We start from the raw sequence: 16192 nt of genomic DNA on the forward strand, positions 1-16192 counted from the left end.
ACTACGGCAGTAACAGTTTGTATCAAGAGAAACTATTCCTGGTGGAGGCACAAGTGGTTCGGATCCCACTTTAAACTGTACGTCCAGTCCCGATTAGCCTTACTGTACATAAAGTGGACTTAAAACACCAAATCAACAGCAACAACTATTCCTATTTTCGCTGTTTAGTTATATATCTTATATATGTTCTTACCAGGGGCGGCTTAAGTCATCCTTGAGCAGCGGCAAAACCTCAATTCTGATTATATATGAGTGGCTATTTGTTTTCAGAGTTGTTACAAACTGGATATTTCATATTGGAAACTAACACGAGATGGAAAACAGAAGGTCCTAAAAAGAAACACAGATGGCAGCAGCATAAGGGCATAAGGATAAGAAATATAAATACATTTTTGGAGGATAAATATCGATTTAGTGAAAGTGTAATATGATAAAAAGACGTAGAAAAGGTTAGAACAATGTACAGAAATTAGAAAGTAGAAAGAAAGGAGAACAGAAGTGGCTTTTATTATTCAACAAGTTCAAGTCTACAGTCAATTGTTAGGCATGACTTAAGAAGTATTCAACGAAGTAAAAATTTATGAATTCCAGAAAGTTAAGGAAGTCGTACTGCCCATGTTATAACTTGTCAAGTTTAAAAAAAAGACGTTGCAATCCATTGTTTGCGCACCTCACATCACATTTCCCCACTCCATTGTCTGCGGCGACGTTGGTTCGCAATGTTGCAACCTGGAGGGAGCGGAATCGTCTGAGAATTTTCAACATAATTGGAATGTGAAAGGTATGAATTAGTATCCCCTCACCTACGCTACCTATTGATTACGATAAATTCTAAATAAATTTTCATATTTTCCCTTTAAACCTTAAATGAATTAAGTTATATTAGGAATATTTCTTACCAGCATAAGAAATGTATGAAATAAAACGATAGAAAAATGAAAAATATATAAACAATAGAACCGAGCTCATCTTCTAAATGTTTTCCAGTTCTCCTCCTTCAATTTCACTCTCCCACTCATCCGAGTCTGTGTGTACCGATGAATCTGTGTCCGTGTCTGAATCGGTTTCACCAAGTCTAATTATCAGTTCATCTACACGCTCGTCCACAAGTCCATCTCTTTCAAAGTAAGAATCTTGCAACCAAGGGTAAAGAGCATGAACATTTCAATGCTTTAGAAAAGAACACAGGCAAGCGTGTTATCAGATTGCCTTCTCGTAGTGATTGTTGTACGATAAACAAACGAACCACCACCCCACTCGGTTTTTTTTTAAAAAAAAACAGGCCACTGCTCGATGTCGAATTCAGAAAATGAAGTCATTCTCCCTGTAGTTTCTCTTCGTTATAAACCTTAACGCACGTGCGTAATACTACAGTTTACGATCGGGGCACCGCACGCATTTTCAAAGCCCGAATTAAATAAAATGAATATAATAGGAGTCTGCATGCACCGTCACGCTAAACAGTGAAAATCGTTTGCCATATTTGTTTTAGCTTAATTTTGCTGAGTTGGCACCACTGGTACTCTCAACGCCAGATCAGTGAGTAGAAGAGTGGTGGGGAAGATGACGTAATATCAAGTGCTCCGCAGCGATCTGCGCATATCGGGACTTAACTTGTCAGGCTATAGTCCAGTCAAATTAGAGTTTAACCTGGACATAAAAATTAAACGAAACATGCTGGAGCATGTAGAACTACTTGAGGTGTATTTCTCACAAAAAGTCCCAAAGAATTCGCCGTCAGAATTTGTTGTGCAATTTTTAAACGCGCATAACCTCTCCCAGGATAAAGATAGAACCTTCGTTTTTGCACCAAATGAAAGAAAATCGATTGGGCAATTTATCGAATAAAGTATATTATATGTACTGGATACATTGTCTCAAATATAGTAACAAAAATGGAGAAAATTAAATTTCTCATTACCTGTTTTAACGGATTTCTCGCAAATTACTTAATAATTATAAAGTACTACTAAACATTTTGACATTATACTTGTAGAGCGTTTTAAGGACTTTACAACGGTACCTGGTCCTTTGTCTACCATTAACCATAAGGGAGTTATTTTATTTAATGTAGTGGTTGTTTGCTAGCTGATATACAACCCTACTAGTGCGGTTGAAATGTAAGGAAAAGTAGTAAATTATTTCACTTCTGGCGGAGAACATTCGCTTTGGGGAGGGCATAGTACATTTATTCCCGAATGTAAAACGCTCAAGACCACGAGTATTTAAGCTCTCGTTGGTGGGTAATGACGTCATCAAAATGGCGGCCATGACGAATACTTTCATTCCTGAACTCTGTTACCCCATTACATTTATTTATCATTCATGCATCTTGTTTACATGCAAGATTCACTTTGAAACTCTATTATGAAAATTAGACATTTAAAATACCCACTTTATCATATAACATTAAATATGGTGATCAATATGGCCGACAAAAATCTAAAAAAAAAGCATTTCACCCACGTGATCAGGTTTGGAATCATTCACTGTGTTTTGGAGGTTCCAGAATTCAACGGTGGCACCAAAATTAGTGCCAGACTGAATCTATGAAAAAATACTACTTGCCTTTTCACAATCTCTATGTATACAGGGTGATTCAAAAGTCCCACCACATGATAGAACAACTCCGTTATTAGATCAGATAGCGGAAACTGGAAAGTCATTGGAAATATGCTGTTTCCAGTCAAAGTGAGGTCTGGATTAGTTGACAACTGTGAGATTATACACAACTCCAGGTGTCTGCTTTGGGGGGTAAGTCTTTATATAAAGACACCGCATTCCCTTCAGTACGTGCAGAGTAACACATGCTGACACAGGGCATATCCAGTGGGCGGTATGTTCGCAATGGCTTATTGATGAGCAGAACACGTCCACAGTCGTTTAAGCTGTTAAGGTGTGATGTCTTATCGACCAGAAGAAAAACAAATCTCTGAGATGCAAACATAAGGGACTCGTCGTCTGGTCACTTCTGTAAACAACTGTCCAAGAGCATACAATGGAAGGCAATCCATACTTTCCAAGCTCCATTTTTACTTAACCGCTGAATACGAAACCGTATCAAATCCTGTGATTGAATGAAAGACTGGCAAATTGGTGCCGATCTCAGATGTTACTTGGGGTTTCCTGATACCAAAATCAATCCAAAGCTTCTGAATATTTCCTCCTTTTGTAGAACCACAACACGACATCTGTGTTCAAGACGTATGCTGATGTATAGGTGGTGCACATTAAAACTGAAACACATGGAATGCAGAAACTAACCTTTATTTGCATGGTGTTGGGACGCCTTCGGTGGTCAGTACAGCGGCCGATAGCACACCAATGAGTTCACGACATGTTGTTGGTGAGAGGAAACGTCGCCGCACACGATCATCCAAAAGATTCCATAAGGACTCAATAACGTTCAGGCCCGGCGACTGCGCGGGCCATGGCAGATGTCCAACCTCATGTTCATCGAACCACTTTGCGACCTGTTTAGTAGTGTGTATCGGTGCGTTATCATCCTGGAACACTGCACCACCGTCTGGGAACAATATTTGCACCATAGAGCGCATATGGTCCTCCAGAATGGTCCTGTAGTCCTTGGCAGTGACATGTCCCTCTAGAACGATCGGCGGTCCCAAAGACTGCAACAATATTGCACCCCTCAGCATCACGGATCCACCCCCATGTTTTCCTGTGGGCACTTAGCAGTCTGATTGACATGCTTCGGATGGACTTCTCCATACGTAAATTGTTCCAGATGTAGGGAAGACACTGAAGGTGAACTTATCCGACAACACAACATGTTTTCAGCTCGTCTAAAGTGTATGATTTTGCGCTGCTGGCACCAGTCAACCCGCTTTTTGGCATTGGTGCTAGTGACCCTGCCATGGATGTTGGTCCAATGAAGTTCTCGTTGGATGGTTTTGGTAGAAACAGGTTCAGCAAGTGTGTGACTTTTGCAGCGCGGGTTTGACGCTTTTTGGACACACTCCTCTTTAATACCCTGACGTCCCTGTCAGAGACCTCACGTTTCCTCCGACAGTTACTCCTTCTGGATGTGGTTCGTCCTTCATTTTGGTATGCTGGCATGACCCTTGATAGGGCCTCCCCAATGGCGCAGTGGTAGCGTCGTCGCCTTGTAATCAAGGGGTCCCGGGTTCGATACCCGGTGGAGGCACAAGTGGTTCGGATCCCACTTTAAACTGTAGGTCCAGTCCCGATTAGCCTTACTGTGCATAAAGTGGACTTAAAACAGCAACTCAGCATGACCCTTGATACTGTGGCTCTTAATACTCTACAAATATTCGCAGTCTCCATTACTGATGCACCGATGAGACGAGCACCAACAATTAGACCTCTTTGAAACTCTGATATGTCCCCTATTCGACGTGCAGTCCAGCTACTACTGTGCCGGTGTGACTGGCACGCACGCATCAATGCGCTCAAATGCCCGCAACGCTGTACATGACCGACAGGTGGCGGAGGCGAGCCCTGTAATCACTGATGTTTCAGTTTCAATGTTCGCCACCTGTAGTCATGACTATTATCAGCTACATATGCCATGTAGAGAAGAAGGCTACAGTGCGTTTCTTCATGTGTTAAAGGTCAAACTTTGTCTTCAAGTATGCATAAAATCTCTTTCCTCAGTAGGCTACTGTTCACCTGTAAACTGTGTTGCCTAGAAGTGAAATAGATCATCTACTCCTAGAATCTCTTTGAAATATCTCTGGATTTTCGTGGAAGGTGTGATTTGGACATGAATCTCTATATCTCAAGATGTGTTCTCTAGACTGGCGGGTATCACGCAAAGAGTATACATATCAAACATCACATCAATTCCCGTTAAATTCAGCAGCAGCCTACAAATACATAACTTCAGGAAAATGTAGTTTTTGATGTCTTCGGAGTAATTACGTGCATCATTACTGCTTCATCTAGTATGGTTGTCGTAATCTTAACTTGCTTATATTTTCTTCGTACGTAGGTCATCTATTTTTGCCTTTGACTTTCACTTGAACTCAACCATTTCTCTTTGACTGGACACAGCATATTTCCAATGACTTTCCATTTTTCGCTATCTGATGTAATAACGGAGTTGTTCTATCATGTAGGACTTTTGAATCACCCTGTATACATATAAATTGTCAAAAGACAACTAGAATTTTTTCGTAGATTCAGTCTGGCACTAATTTTGGTACCATCGTTGAATTCTGGAACATCCAAAACACAGTGAATGATTCCAAACCTTATCACATGGGTGAAATACTTACGTTTAGATTTTGTCGGACATATTGACCACCATATTTAATGTTATATCATAAAGTGTGTATTATAAATGTCTAATTTTCATAATAGAGTTTCAAACTGAATCTTGCATGTAAACAAGATGCATGAATGATAAATAACAATACTATGCCCTCTAGACTGTAAGTGGGTGTTCAAGAACTTCCCAGCGGAACTGTTTCAACCGTTTGAAACATGAGGACGGGCATCGTCATGCAGAAGAATAATACCACTGCTTCGCGCCGATTGTCCTTGATACCTATTTTTACATGGAGAATCAAGCAGTACGCTGATGCGTTGAGGGATCGTTGGCCCATGTTGGTCAAACAAGAAAGTGAGCATCATCTATGCAGCAAATAGCAATATTTCTTATTAGACCTCGGATTTTTAGGTTCTAAAAAGTGTGCTTTTAGGTTAATAAAATAGGCTCTAAAAATCCTAAAATAGATTCGAAAAACCCTAAAATAGGTTCTAAAAATCCTAAAAATAGATTCGAAAAACCCTAAAATAGGTTCTAAAAATCCTAAAATAGATTCGAAAAACCCTAAAATAGGTTCTAAAAATCCTAAAATAGGTCCTAAAAATCCTAAAATAGGTCCTAAAAATCTTAAGTCAGGCTCAAGAAACCCTGAAGTAAGTTCAAAGAAACTTAAAATTGTCCAGAATTCCTGAAAAATGCTCATTAGGTAGTCATCGGCAATGAAAATGGGACACCTATATCCTGAAATACGCACTATCTTGCATAATGTTATGTGTGTTGTCTAACCCTACGGCGATGGCAGAACTTAACATTGGAAATTTGCTATTAAAATCCACTCTTCGCCGTATAGTGAGGCAACAATATTTTTTCATGTTATCCACAGTCAAACTCCTCAATTTTGACTGTGAGGATCATGTTATATGCTAAAAATAATCTTTCAACAAAAACATAGTGACTGATGCAAACTTCAATGCTGAAATGTTAGTTTGCAAGGCGTGAATGCCACAAAGCACCGAAGTGACGAGAAAGTGAGCAAGTCCGGACAGATCAGACTACTTTGGATTGTACAGGTAACAGTGGCAACAGACATTTTGCTTTGTTTAGAGCTTTGAAAAATCACCATGGACTTGGAGGAAGGGAAGTCGACAGAGTACGTTTCAAACACGTTCGTCATTCAATTGTTTCGTGGCCAAACAAAGCAAATGCCTCTGTGCGATATAAAAATCCTGTAAAACCTTTTAAAAATATACGAAAACCTAAAAAAAGGCTTTATTCAGGCGCATAAATCTCAAATACGTTATAAATAGCAAAATAGTTTTTTTAGGCAGTATAAAACTTCATCAGCTGTTGTGTTTTTTAACGAAACGCTGACATAACTTACTATTTCTTACATACCTGTAAAGGAAAAAAATAGGTTAAAAACCTAAAATCCGAGGTCTACTTATTATACACCCTGTGTTGCTTTAAAGAATGGAATTCTGTTTTCCTATACTTTTTGACGTTTTTTTTTCAATTCTTGATCGTCACATGGTGGAAACATACTGAATGAAAATGGACAATTGCTTACTTCTGCTGTTGTGTGTACCATCTCATATGGTTCCCTTTTGGTCAGGTATATTTTTAATTTGATCACCATATTCAAATACCTTATGCTTATTTCCGTACGCTGTGGCTGAGTGAGTTAAGTGACCGACTTTCAGTCTCGCCACCGAACGCCCCGGGTTCGAGTCCTGCTTTGTGAGTATCACTTCTTCAATTTCACCTAATCATCACTCACTCTCATCGTCGCGATTAAGTAGAAGTGGAAGAAAAGATATGCTAAATAAAAAAATCTAAAATACGTGATGTACTGATTGCATGAAATTGGAACCATTCACTGAATAATGATGAAATCCAAGGGTGGGGAGGTGCAAGTAACAACCCCTTATGTGTAGGAAAGAGACGAAGGTTGATTGAATTGATTGAATTGTTGCTTTAAGTCCACTTTATGCACATATAGGCTACTCGGGACTGGACCTACAGTTTAAAGTGGAATCCGAACCACTGTGCAATGTGTCTCCACCGGGAATCGAACCCGGAAACCCCTTGATTACAAGGCGACGACGTTACTACTACGTCATCGGAGAGGCCTACAGGGGACGAAAGGGGATGATTAGTAGGGTCCGGATTTTTATGTAGCCAAAACATACGAAATATGTAGAAGAATCGCTGATATATGTAAAAATATGTAAGTTTTCTGAAATACTACGATCAACATGTTGCAGACTAACAACCTCTGGTATATAGATCCACAGCCACCAACCTCAGCTCTGTGTGGTTTGTGTTGTCTCCACGGACTTTTTAAAGAGACATTAGAATCGTACTATTTCTCACATTTCATTTGGGAATTTTATAAGATATACAGGGTGTTCATTAAGTCCCGGTACCATTACAAATATAAACAGTATCTTCTTCCTCAGTTGGAGGAATTCCAGCCAACCATAATTTATCAACAAGATGGGGCACCCACTCATTGGTCCAAGGATATACGAGGTCTTCTGGATAGGCATTTCCCTGGCAGGTGGATATGTCGAGATGGACCTATTCCCTGGCCACCGCGCTCTCCTGATATCACACCCTTGGATTTCTTCTTCTGGGGGGATGTCAAAGTTTGTGTTTACCGCACTCCTGATCCAGATGTTGCTACTCTTCAAAGAAGAATAACAGAGAGTATCCTAACTGTTACTGGTGATATGCTGGGGCGTGTATGGGCAGAAGTGGATTACCGCCTTGGTGTTCTGAGAGTACATTGAGGTGTATGGCATATAAACGTGGAGAGTTGTAGCTCATTTTGCAATCAACAGAATTGTTCTATTGCATGTAGTTTCCGAGCTATGTTTTTTTGTAATGGTACCGGGACTTTATGAACACCCTGTATTCCTGAAAAATGTTCGTTATCTATTTGGAAAGACAATATCTTGATTGTTTTTTATTATTGTTTTATGTCCACTTTATGCACAGATAGGCTACTCGGGACTGGAACTACAGTTGAAAGTGGGATCCGAACCACTATGTGCCTCCACCAGGTATCGAACCCGGGACCCACTGATTACAAGGCGACAGCGTTACTAGTACACCTTTGGAGGGGACCGACAATATCTTGATTAAAGCATAATAATAATAATGTTATGCTGTTATTTCCCATCAAAAGATAGAATTTCCTTGTAATTGTATGCATTTCTTGATTACACCTGAATGCAACTATCTATAAAGTTTAATTTGTACAGCGGTTGAGAGTTCGATCGAACTTGTTTACGACAAAACCTCATCTTAAAAAAAAAAAGCTAAAAAAGCCCTAAGGATCTTCCGGAAGTGGAAATTTCCACTCATACGACAAGGAATAATTTGGAACAAACAAAGCAACGACCATCTCAATTTCTTCTCTGATTGCACAGCGTCCCGTACGTCTTATCTTGTCGTCAGTCAAGGTAATGAGGTTCTTTACGTGAGACAACAGTAAGCCAAAACATCCACTGAAATGATCCCCGGGGTGCTTTCAAACACGTGATTCCCAACCGATTCATCAACTGCGCTTGAATTGTCGTATGGGACCAGAGTCTTCAAAGAAAGTTGTGTCTTTACCTTGTGAACTGGTTGTTCTGCAGGTGGTCAAAACAGTTAATCGTTTATGAAGTTATCTGCCGTTGATTTACCCACTAGGGAAGAGGTAAGAAATGATAGTTATCAGTGATATTATCTCATATAATCATGGTTTGGAAATAACTATTACTTAAAATGCAGTTACAACTGTAACTGGTTACCATACAATATTAATTAATTTACATATTTAATTAATGTTGTTAATCTATTATTATTATTATTATTATTATTATATCTCTGAGACACCGTGTGGGCCGGGTTTGATTTCCGGGGTGAGTGATCCAAGGTTGGTCTTGTCCCTGTATAAGTTACTCTGGGGCTCACCCAGCCTCAATGAAATGGGTACATGGAGTTAACCCTGGAGGGTAAAGGTAGCCGGAGCGCGATGCTGATCACGTCACCGACAAAATGTGTGAGATCGAGAATGTGTGGAACCCTACCCCCCACAACCCCTAAATGAGTATTAACGGAACGGTGCCACGGTGAACTTTACCCAACTGTAACAGAGATTCTGTTTCCAAATATGTGTCTTCTCTGGATGCTAAAGTTAAAGAATTTCCATGCAATCGCCTAAGGAAAGGAAGCTAAGCTTCGTTGCAGGCTGAATTTTGAACATTCACGCTTCATTGCAATTCGTCATTCCAGATTACGCGCGAAGACTTCAGTGTCTTGACTCCTCGCGTCAGTTTAAGTTTGCAGCAGGTTTTCGCATATGTACGATCCAAACCCGCTGGGACGGATTCCATTCCGACACAACTGCACACTCGTAACAAAACAGTTATTTAATGTGTAATATACAGACAAAATGATACATCCATTAGCAGGTCTTGATCGGTTGCAATCAGTATGCAGACGAACTTGAATCCGCAGATTCGCCAACTGGGCAGTCGGTAGCGCTGAAGGAACACAAAAGCTCAAGAGCGAGTCGAGTGAGACTGAATACGTTGCAAAGGGCGCGGAATCAGTGATATCAGTGTTGCACTTCCCACAATTTTAGCCCTATTTTTGTCGTGATTCATTGCTATTCGTGCTGTACATCGGCGAGAATGGCTGAATCCAGGTCTCCTGTTCAGTGCCCGGCTTTGCCCGAGTGTTATTTTCAGCATCATCCGAAGGAAAAAGCTCTTCAAAGTTAAACAAGTTGTTTTAAACACATATTCCTTCTTACGGCAACAAGACCAAAATGAAACAGGGCGTGAGGTGATTTGCCGTCAATGAGCGCACGAACTGTCTCGGATGTTGAATGATTTTCGGTTGAGTTTAGGAGTAGAAAACGATTGTTTGTTGTTTGACGACAAAATAATCTCCGCGGTATTAAAAGATATCGCCGTGAAAAAAAACATGTTAATTATTTGAACGGTTTTGATATGTTAAGGGGTTGGCAATACTGCCGATTCTCTCATTGTCTGCGATACGAAGAGCTCGGTGGTTCAGGCAAGACTGGCACGGTTGATTCTGGGCTCCGTTCTCGCGCGGATTAATACATAAAACCTGCTGCAAACTTAACTTGACGCGGAGCTTAGATTGCTGCATTAATTTAAAATGTGGTTGTCGGGCTAGAAAGAGGTCATTGTCAAGGGAGTGGATCTTCTTGAGCTGGAATTAATTGCCTTTAAGCACTGAATGTAATATTTACATTTCTAATAAAACATGTTAATTTATAAGTAAATGAACTTTCACGTTTAATAAGAGCAAACGTTTAAGCTAGGCTATATGCATACAGACAGAGAAATATAATCATAGATGACTTCTTGATCCATCATTTATTTTGTGTAATGCAATAAATACATGAAGACTTACATGTATTATGTACCAGAAACTAAAATTACACATGTAAATCATCATGTAGTTATTTCATTACAGTTAATGATCATTGATTGTGTGTAATTTGCTTGGAATTTTCATCAAAGTGTAGATGTAAAAGTAACCGTTACTTTTCAAGTACAAGTAAGCTGTAAGGGGCGACTTTTACTGTTTCTCAAGATACCCAAATGTCAACTTCCCTTCACGTAGTACTCCTTGGACCAGTGTTGACACAATCTGAGGGCCAAATTTCCCTTTCCAAGGATAAAATTTCCCTTTCTCGCCCAATTTTTCCCTTCATATAAAGAAATCGTGTAATAATAATAATAACAATAACACAAGTTATGATAATAATTAGTAGCCGTAATGGTTGTAGTATATTTCCCGTTGACCTCTGCTTGTGTGTGTAAAAACCTTAAATTTGTGACATCACCAATTTCATAAGTATTCATCCTTATCGTTGCTATTAAGCAGAAGAGCGACGTAAAATAATACAAAATAAAAATGCAAATAGTCATAATAGTCTTATATTCAAAGGAATAGAAATAAGAAGTGACCTGAAAAAATGTGAATACGAAACTGAGACCTAACTTAATCTGTATTAATATTGAGCCCGGTGTCTTCAAACTTCCTAATTTTTTTAACATTTCTATCCAATTTACCTCTTCCCTTTTGGCTTAAAATTTGGTCCAATTTTCCCTGCAAAAAGGGAAATTTCCCTTCATATGGCAACACTGCCTTGGGCTGCATTATGCAGACTAGCGAGGCTCTGGCGTCTGGACTCATGTTGTGTTGTATGTTTGTGATTCACCTTTCATCCATTTCATCATATCATCACTCATCCTCATCTTCGCGATTAGCCAAACAAGAAGAAATGCGAAGTAAAATAAACTAATTCAATCAATCAATCATATTGTAATCTAAACACATTTTACATGTAAAAAATAGTACTGCATCGTCAATATAGTTTGCGGCAGATTTCGAATCTATACGATAGGACAAACGTATAGAAACACTGGCCTTATCGTGGAGACGTGTGGCCACCACGTAACGTAGCTTTTCGTGCTGTAGTAAATTTCATTTTCAAGGTAGACTTATGTTAGTTTCTCTGTATGGGGAAGTTTGATTTCAACATCTTACTAATAACTTTTCTCGTGTTATTCAACATTTTGGGATTCCTAACATAATTACCTTAAGAGTGTAACCTTTTGTTTACCAGCTATCTATAAATAGATACTTCTAGGTATATCCCTTGTTTACCAGCTATCTATATATAGATACCTCGACAAGGTCGTAGTTTTTACGTCATAATGTCACTATTTTTCGCTGGAATTGCGATTTTCTTCTTTTATATTATTGTTAACACATATACTGCACCTTAAAGACTCTTTCCCCCATAAAAGGGGAGGAAAATGCCGGGACAATGGCGGCTTCCTTTGAAACTGAGTCAGTGGCGCATAGACATGTCTTTTGGGGGGTACAAGTTGTGTTCTATTACTCGTATGATAATAATGCAATTATTTTCTTGTTCCAAATATGCCTGCGATCATTTCCATGTGTATTTTGACAATGTCCTGTACTTTGTTGTCCAGGGGCGGAGGAAGGAAGGGGCATTTTTCTTATGAAATTTTGGAATTTTCCAGTTCGTCCCCTCCCTCCGCATCCATATATACACTCAATGTACATAAATTGTATGTAGTCCGAATGTATGGTGGTTCATTCCGCGTATAACGATATATCATTCGACTGTCTAGGGCAATTAGCCTCCGATCTACAGTCATATAAATGAAACTCTGCATTTTGTTAAAATTGGCCCGGTAGCAAGGAGCTTACCTGGCAAAATGGGCTTGGTAAACAAAAGGTGCGGTGGATCTTCTAGAACATTCAAGCAATTAAGTTGCTTTATTTAACTTCGCGTTTTGTGTCATTTTTGGTTAATTTTCGAAGATAGGGATGAGTGTGACCCCTGGTGTCGTAGAGCATTGAAGCGAGTCTTCGTTCGGTTTGTTACATAAAGCGCTTTCTTTTCTGGCTGTACGAAACTGTACGGTATACCCACCGCACCTTTTTTTACTTGCAATATTATTGACTAAGTTTATTTTACTTCGCCTTTCTCCCAGTTTGGCTAATCGCGAAGATGAGGAAAAGTGGTGATACCATGAAACGGATGAAGACATACAGAAGGGAAAGAGAGAAAATAATAGACAAACCAGCAAGAGAGAATGACAGGGAGAAATAGAAAACGAGAGAGGGAGAAGGAATAGAGAAAAAGAGAGAAACGAGGGAAAGAGAGAGTGAAAGAAGTGGCGAAGCCAGAGAGAGAGAGAGAGAGAGAGAGAGAGGAAGAAGAGGTGGATTGAGAGAGAAGGAAGATAGCCAGGAGAAGATCGAAAAGAGAAAGAATGAAGAAGATACTTATAGAAAATGTGAGGGAAAACATAGAAGAAGTGGGTCAAGAGGAGAGAAAGTGGGCACGAATGATTAGGTACTAAAAAAGAAAGTCGAAAGCCACACAAAATAGAAGAAAAGAAAGACAACAGTTACAAATGAAAGGGGGTTGAGAAGGGAGAAGAACGCATTTTTCCCATTGCAAAGGGATCTGGACAGTGCTGTGCATTTACGCGTTAACAACGATAGTCTACATTCTACACGTAGACTATTTTATACATGTAGATGACGCAATCTATGTAAACATGGCGAAAGGTGATAGCAAAGGGCGCCGTGGAAGTAAAACAAAATTATACTACTTATCAGTAGCTAATGTGTGAGCAGAACTTTTCATACTCTTCCTTCCAAATTCGAACAATTTCTCATCTAGAAAATGAACCTAACGTAGGAAATATTCTAGTATTTTATGGGGAAAAGATTAATGTTGCCTCACGACTGCCATCTGTTGCTTTTTTTGCATACTATTTATCTTCTTCCATAGTTGATGATAGAAGAGAAGAGAAATTTTGTTGTAAATAGGATTCTTTTCAGTTCGTTAGGAACCAATATAGTTAAAAATGTCATGAAAGCCTTGAAAATTAATTTTAATGCATTTTAGATTGTCTACGTAGTCTATGTAAACTACAACCCAATGTAATCTACGCGTAGATTACTTGTAGACAACGCACGTAGACGTAAACGTATAGTGTACGGCACATCACTGGGTCTAAGTGACCTCCTTGACCCTCTGTGCGGACGCCCATAAGTTCTTATGATGAACGCTGAAGAGCATCGTAAAAGCACTGAGTGCGTGTGTGCATTGCTATGTCTTCTTTTTAAGAACACCGCACCCCCTAGTTTCCATAAACTTGTGTCCCTGTGGTTGTTTAGCCAGAGGTTGAAGAAAAAACGACGTAAAATGAAAATTCAAAACATCGAGGGATATTCATATTTTCTATTTCTATATTTCTTATTCCACGTCACTTTTCTCCCAAGTCGTAAAGACTTTTGAGGTACCCTCTTGATTTTTTAAATCGAAATTTCTTGTTTAGTAATGGACAACCAATTTTATGGCTAGACCTATATGTATATTTCATATCTACTATTTTCATATTTTTTTGCCACGTTTTGAGAACTTCCTTGAAGAGATTGCACGAATACATTTATCAAAACATGGTAATAATAGCTTTTTCAGAATAAGCTGGAGGGACAATGCGACATATTTGTTCACGTGACGTATTTTTGTTATTTTACGTTCATTTCCTTCCAATTTTGGCTAATCGCGTCTGTGACTGGCAAAATTAGGATTTGAAAAATCAATATGTTCTGTTATGTACTGTGGGATACATGAGTATTATCAAAACAAAAAGTTCAAACAAGCTACTGACAGCCTCGGAACAAAAATACGTAAAAATCAATTTCGTAAAGACACGTGGGCCTCCCCCATGGCGCAGTGGTAGCGTCGTTGCCTTGTAATCAAGGGGTCCCGGGTTCGATACCCGGTGGAGGCACAAGTGGTTCGGATCCCACTTTAAAACTGTAGGTCCAGTCCCGATTAGCCTTACTGTGCATAAAGTGGACTTAAAACAGCAACTCAAACTCGTAAAGACACGTAAGATGCAAGAGAAAAATGAATGGACAGTTTGCACGAGCAATACTTGTGCATTCTACTGTACAGACAAAGATAATAGTAGGCAAATTGTCCACGACTATTTTCATTCATTTTAATTCTACATCCTGTGTTATTTTATGCAATGGAATTCTAATGATGCGAAACAGACGTTGTCCTTTGCTTATCGACGTTTTCATTTCATGACGTCATAATGCGGAAAACAATCTCAATGAAAATTATGGATAATTAATTCGCCTACTATTGCCGTTGTGTGTACTGTTATTTCACACACACAAATCACTAGAGCATGTTGATTAGATGATGCATGATTTGGTAACCATGAACCATTTGCTACCATCAAATGCATACATCTTTGCCACCGCAAACATCAACATTTCCACCCCATTCGAAACCATTTTTCAACAGGTGAACGATGACGTCATCAGCAGCTGGTCTGTTGCCACAGTGATGTAACGAATGACACCGCGGTTGGCAACAATGTTGGACGTCCCGTACACGTGAAAAAAAAAAATACCACACAGCGCTCATAATGCACGGAAATTCTATCGATTATGACATATGCTCGCAGGAGACATGTGGGTGGTGGTAAGGGAAGGGTTCGGGAACGAATCAACGCTGCATATCTATTCGCAATACTCTGTGGTTGCAGAGAATTTGACCGATTTTGCGCACAAACACAGCCAAACAAGTTGACCACAATGAGAGAACTAGTTTCGAAAAGTAGGTCAACACTTCTTTCAGGGGATGCACAGGGAACGATAAGATAGCGAGTGTTGCTGTGGGGGGTTTAACAGCGCAGGGTGGATAGGGGTGGTGGGGGGATTGTTCACTTACCTGGCTTCCGGAGAGAGTCGGTTCCTCCACGTCTAGACACTCGCGTGCAGTCCGAGACATGACGCTGCTAGTCTCCCACCATCATGGCGAGTTCCCCCATTCTCTTTCTGTCACTCGCGTTACGGCACTGTACAGCGGTCTGCCGACTATCCAGGATGTCCACCAGGGCTAGGTCGAACTGCCCGAAATTTGCCTGACCCAGCCCAGGTCAGATCAGATCACACATAGATACACACCACTTGCATTCACCGGCCTTTCAGTATGGCGGTTTACCCGATAGGCCCAGGGGCGTAGCGATAGCAGGACTCGGCGAACTTCGGCCACGCTCGGTTAAACTCGTGCGAGGCCCCCTTTCTCGTTTCCTGCGACTACACAGCCGCTGGTTATCGACCCGTTTCGCCTTTCGAGGTCACAGTTCGTTCCCACCTGATGCCTGACAGGAGTCTGAGGTTCGAACTACAGACTGGCTGGCGCTTCCCGTTTTCGCCACCAGGGAGCACTCTATGCAGCGCAGCGACGGTTTGACGTTTACGACGTCGTAGATGGCGCTCTTAGTTCGTTTCCTCTGGAGAGCCTTCTCTAGACGCAATCGAACTACCACAAAA

The 16192-nt window shown here is 40.1% G+C and overlaps 1 protein-coding gene across 8 annotated transcripts in view; it reads right to left on the reverse strand.

Annotated features, from left to right (window-relative positions):
* The window catches only part of Ca-beta (Calcium channel protein beta subunit), a 588734-nt gene extending 572810 nt beyond the window's left edge, over nucleotides 1-15924 (reverse strand). For 3 of the 8 annotated variants that reach the window (XR_014443860.1, XM_083142267.1, XM_083142268.1), the window contains exon 1: nucleotides 15588-15922. Coding sequence is in view for 6 of the 8 variants with exons in the window: in XM_083142267.1 (XP_082998393.1) it covers nucleotides 15588-15647 (60 nt within the window). In the remaining 2 variants the exon portion in view is untranslated. Of the gene's footprint in view, nucleotides 1-15587 lie in introns of all 8 variants that reach the window. The other 5 variants (XM_083142262.1, XM_083142260.1, XM_083142261.1 and 2 more) reach the window with 5 other exon arrangements.
* Nucleotides 15925-16192: the final 268 nt, after the last annotated feature.

This window comes from Lepisma saccharinum, chromosome 20, assembly GCF_977018435.1.
Source record: "Lepisma saccharinum chromosome 20, izLepSacc3.1, whole genome shotgun sequence".
Lineage (NCBI taxonomy): Eukaryota > Metazoa > Arthropoda > Insecta > Zygentoma > Lepismatidae > Lepisma > Lepisma saccharinum.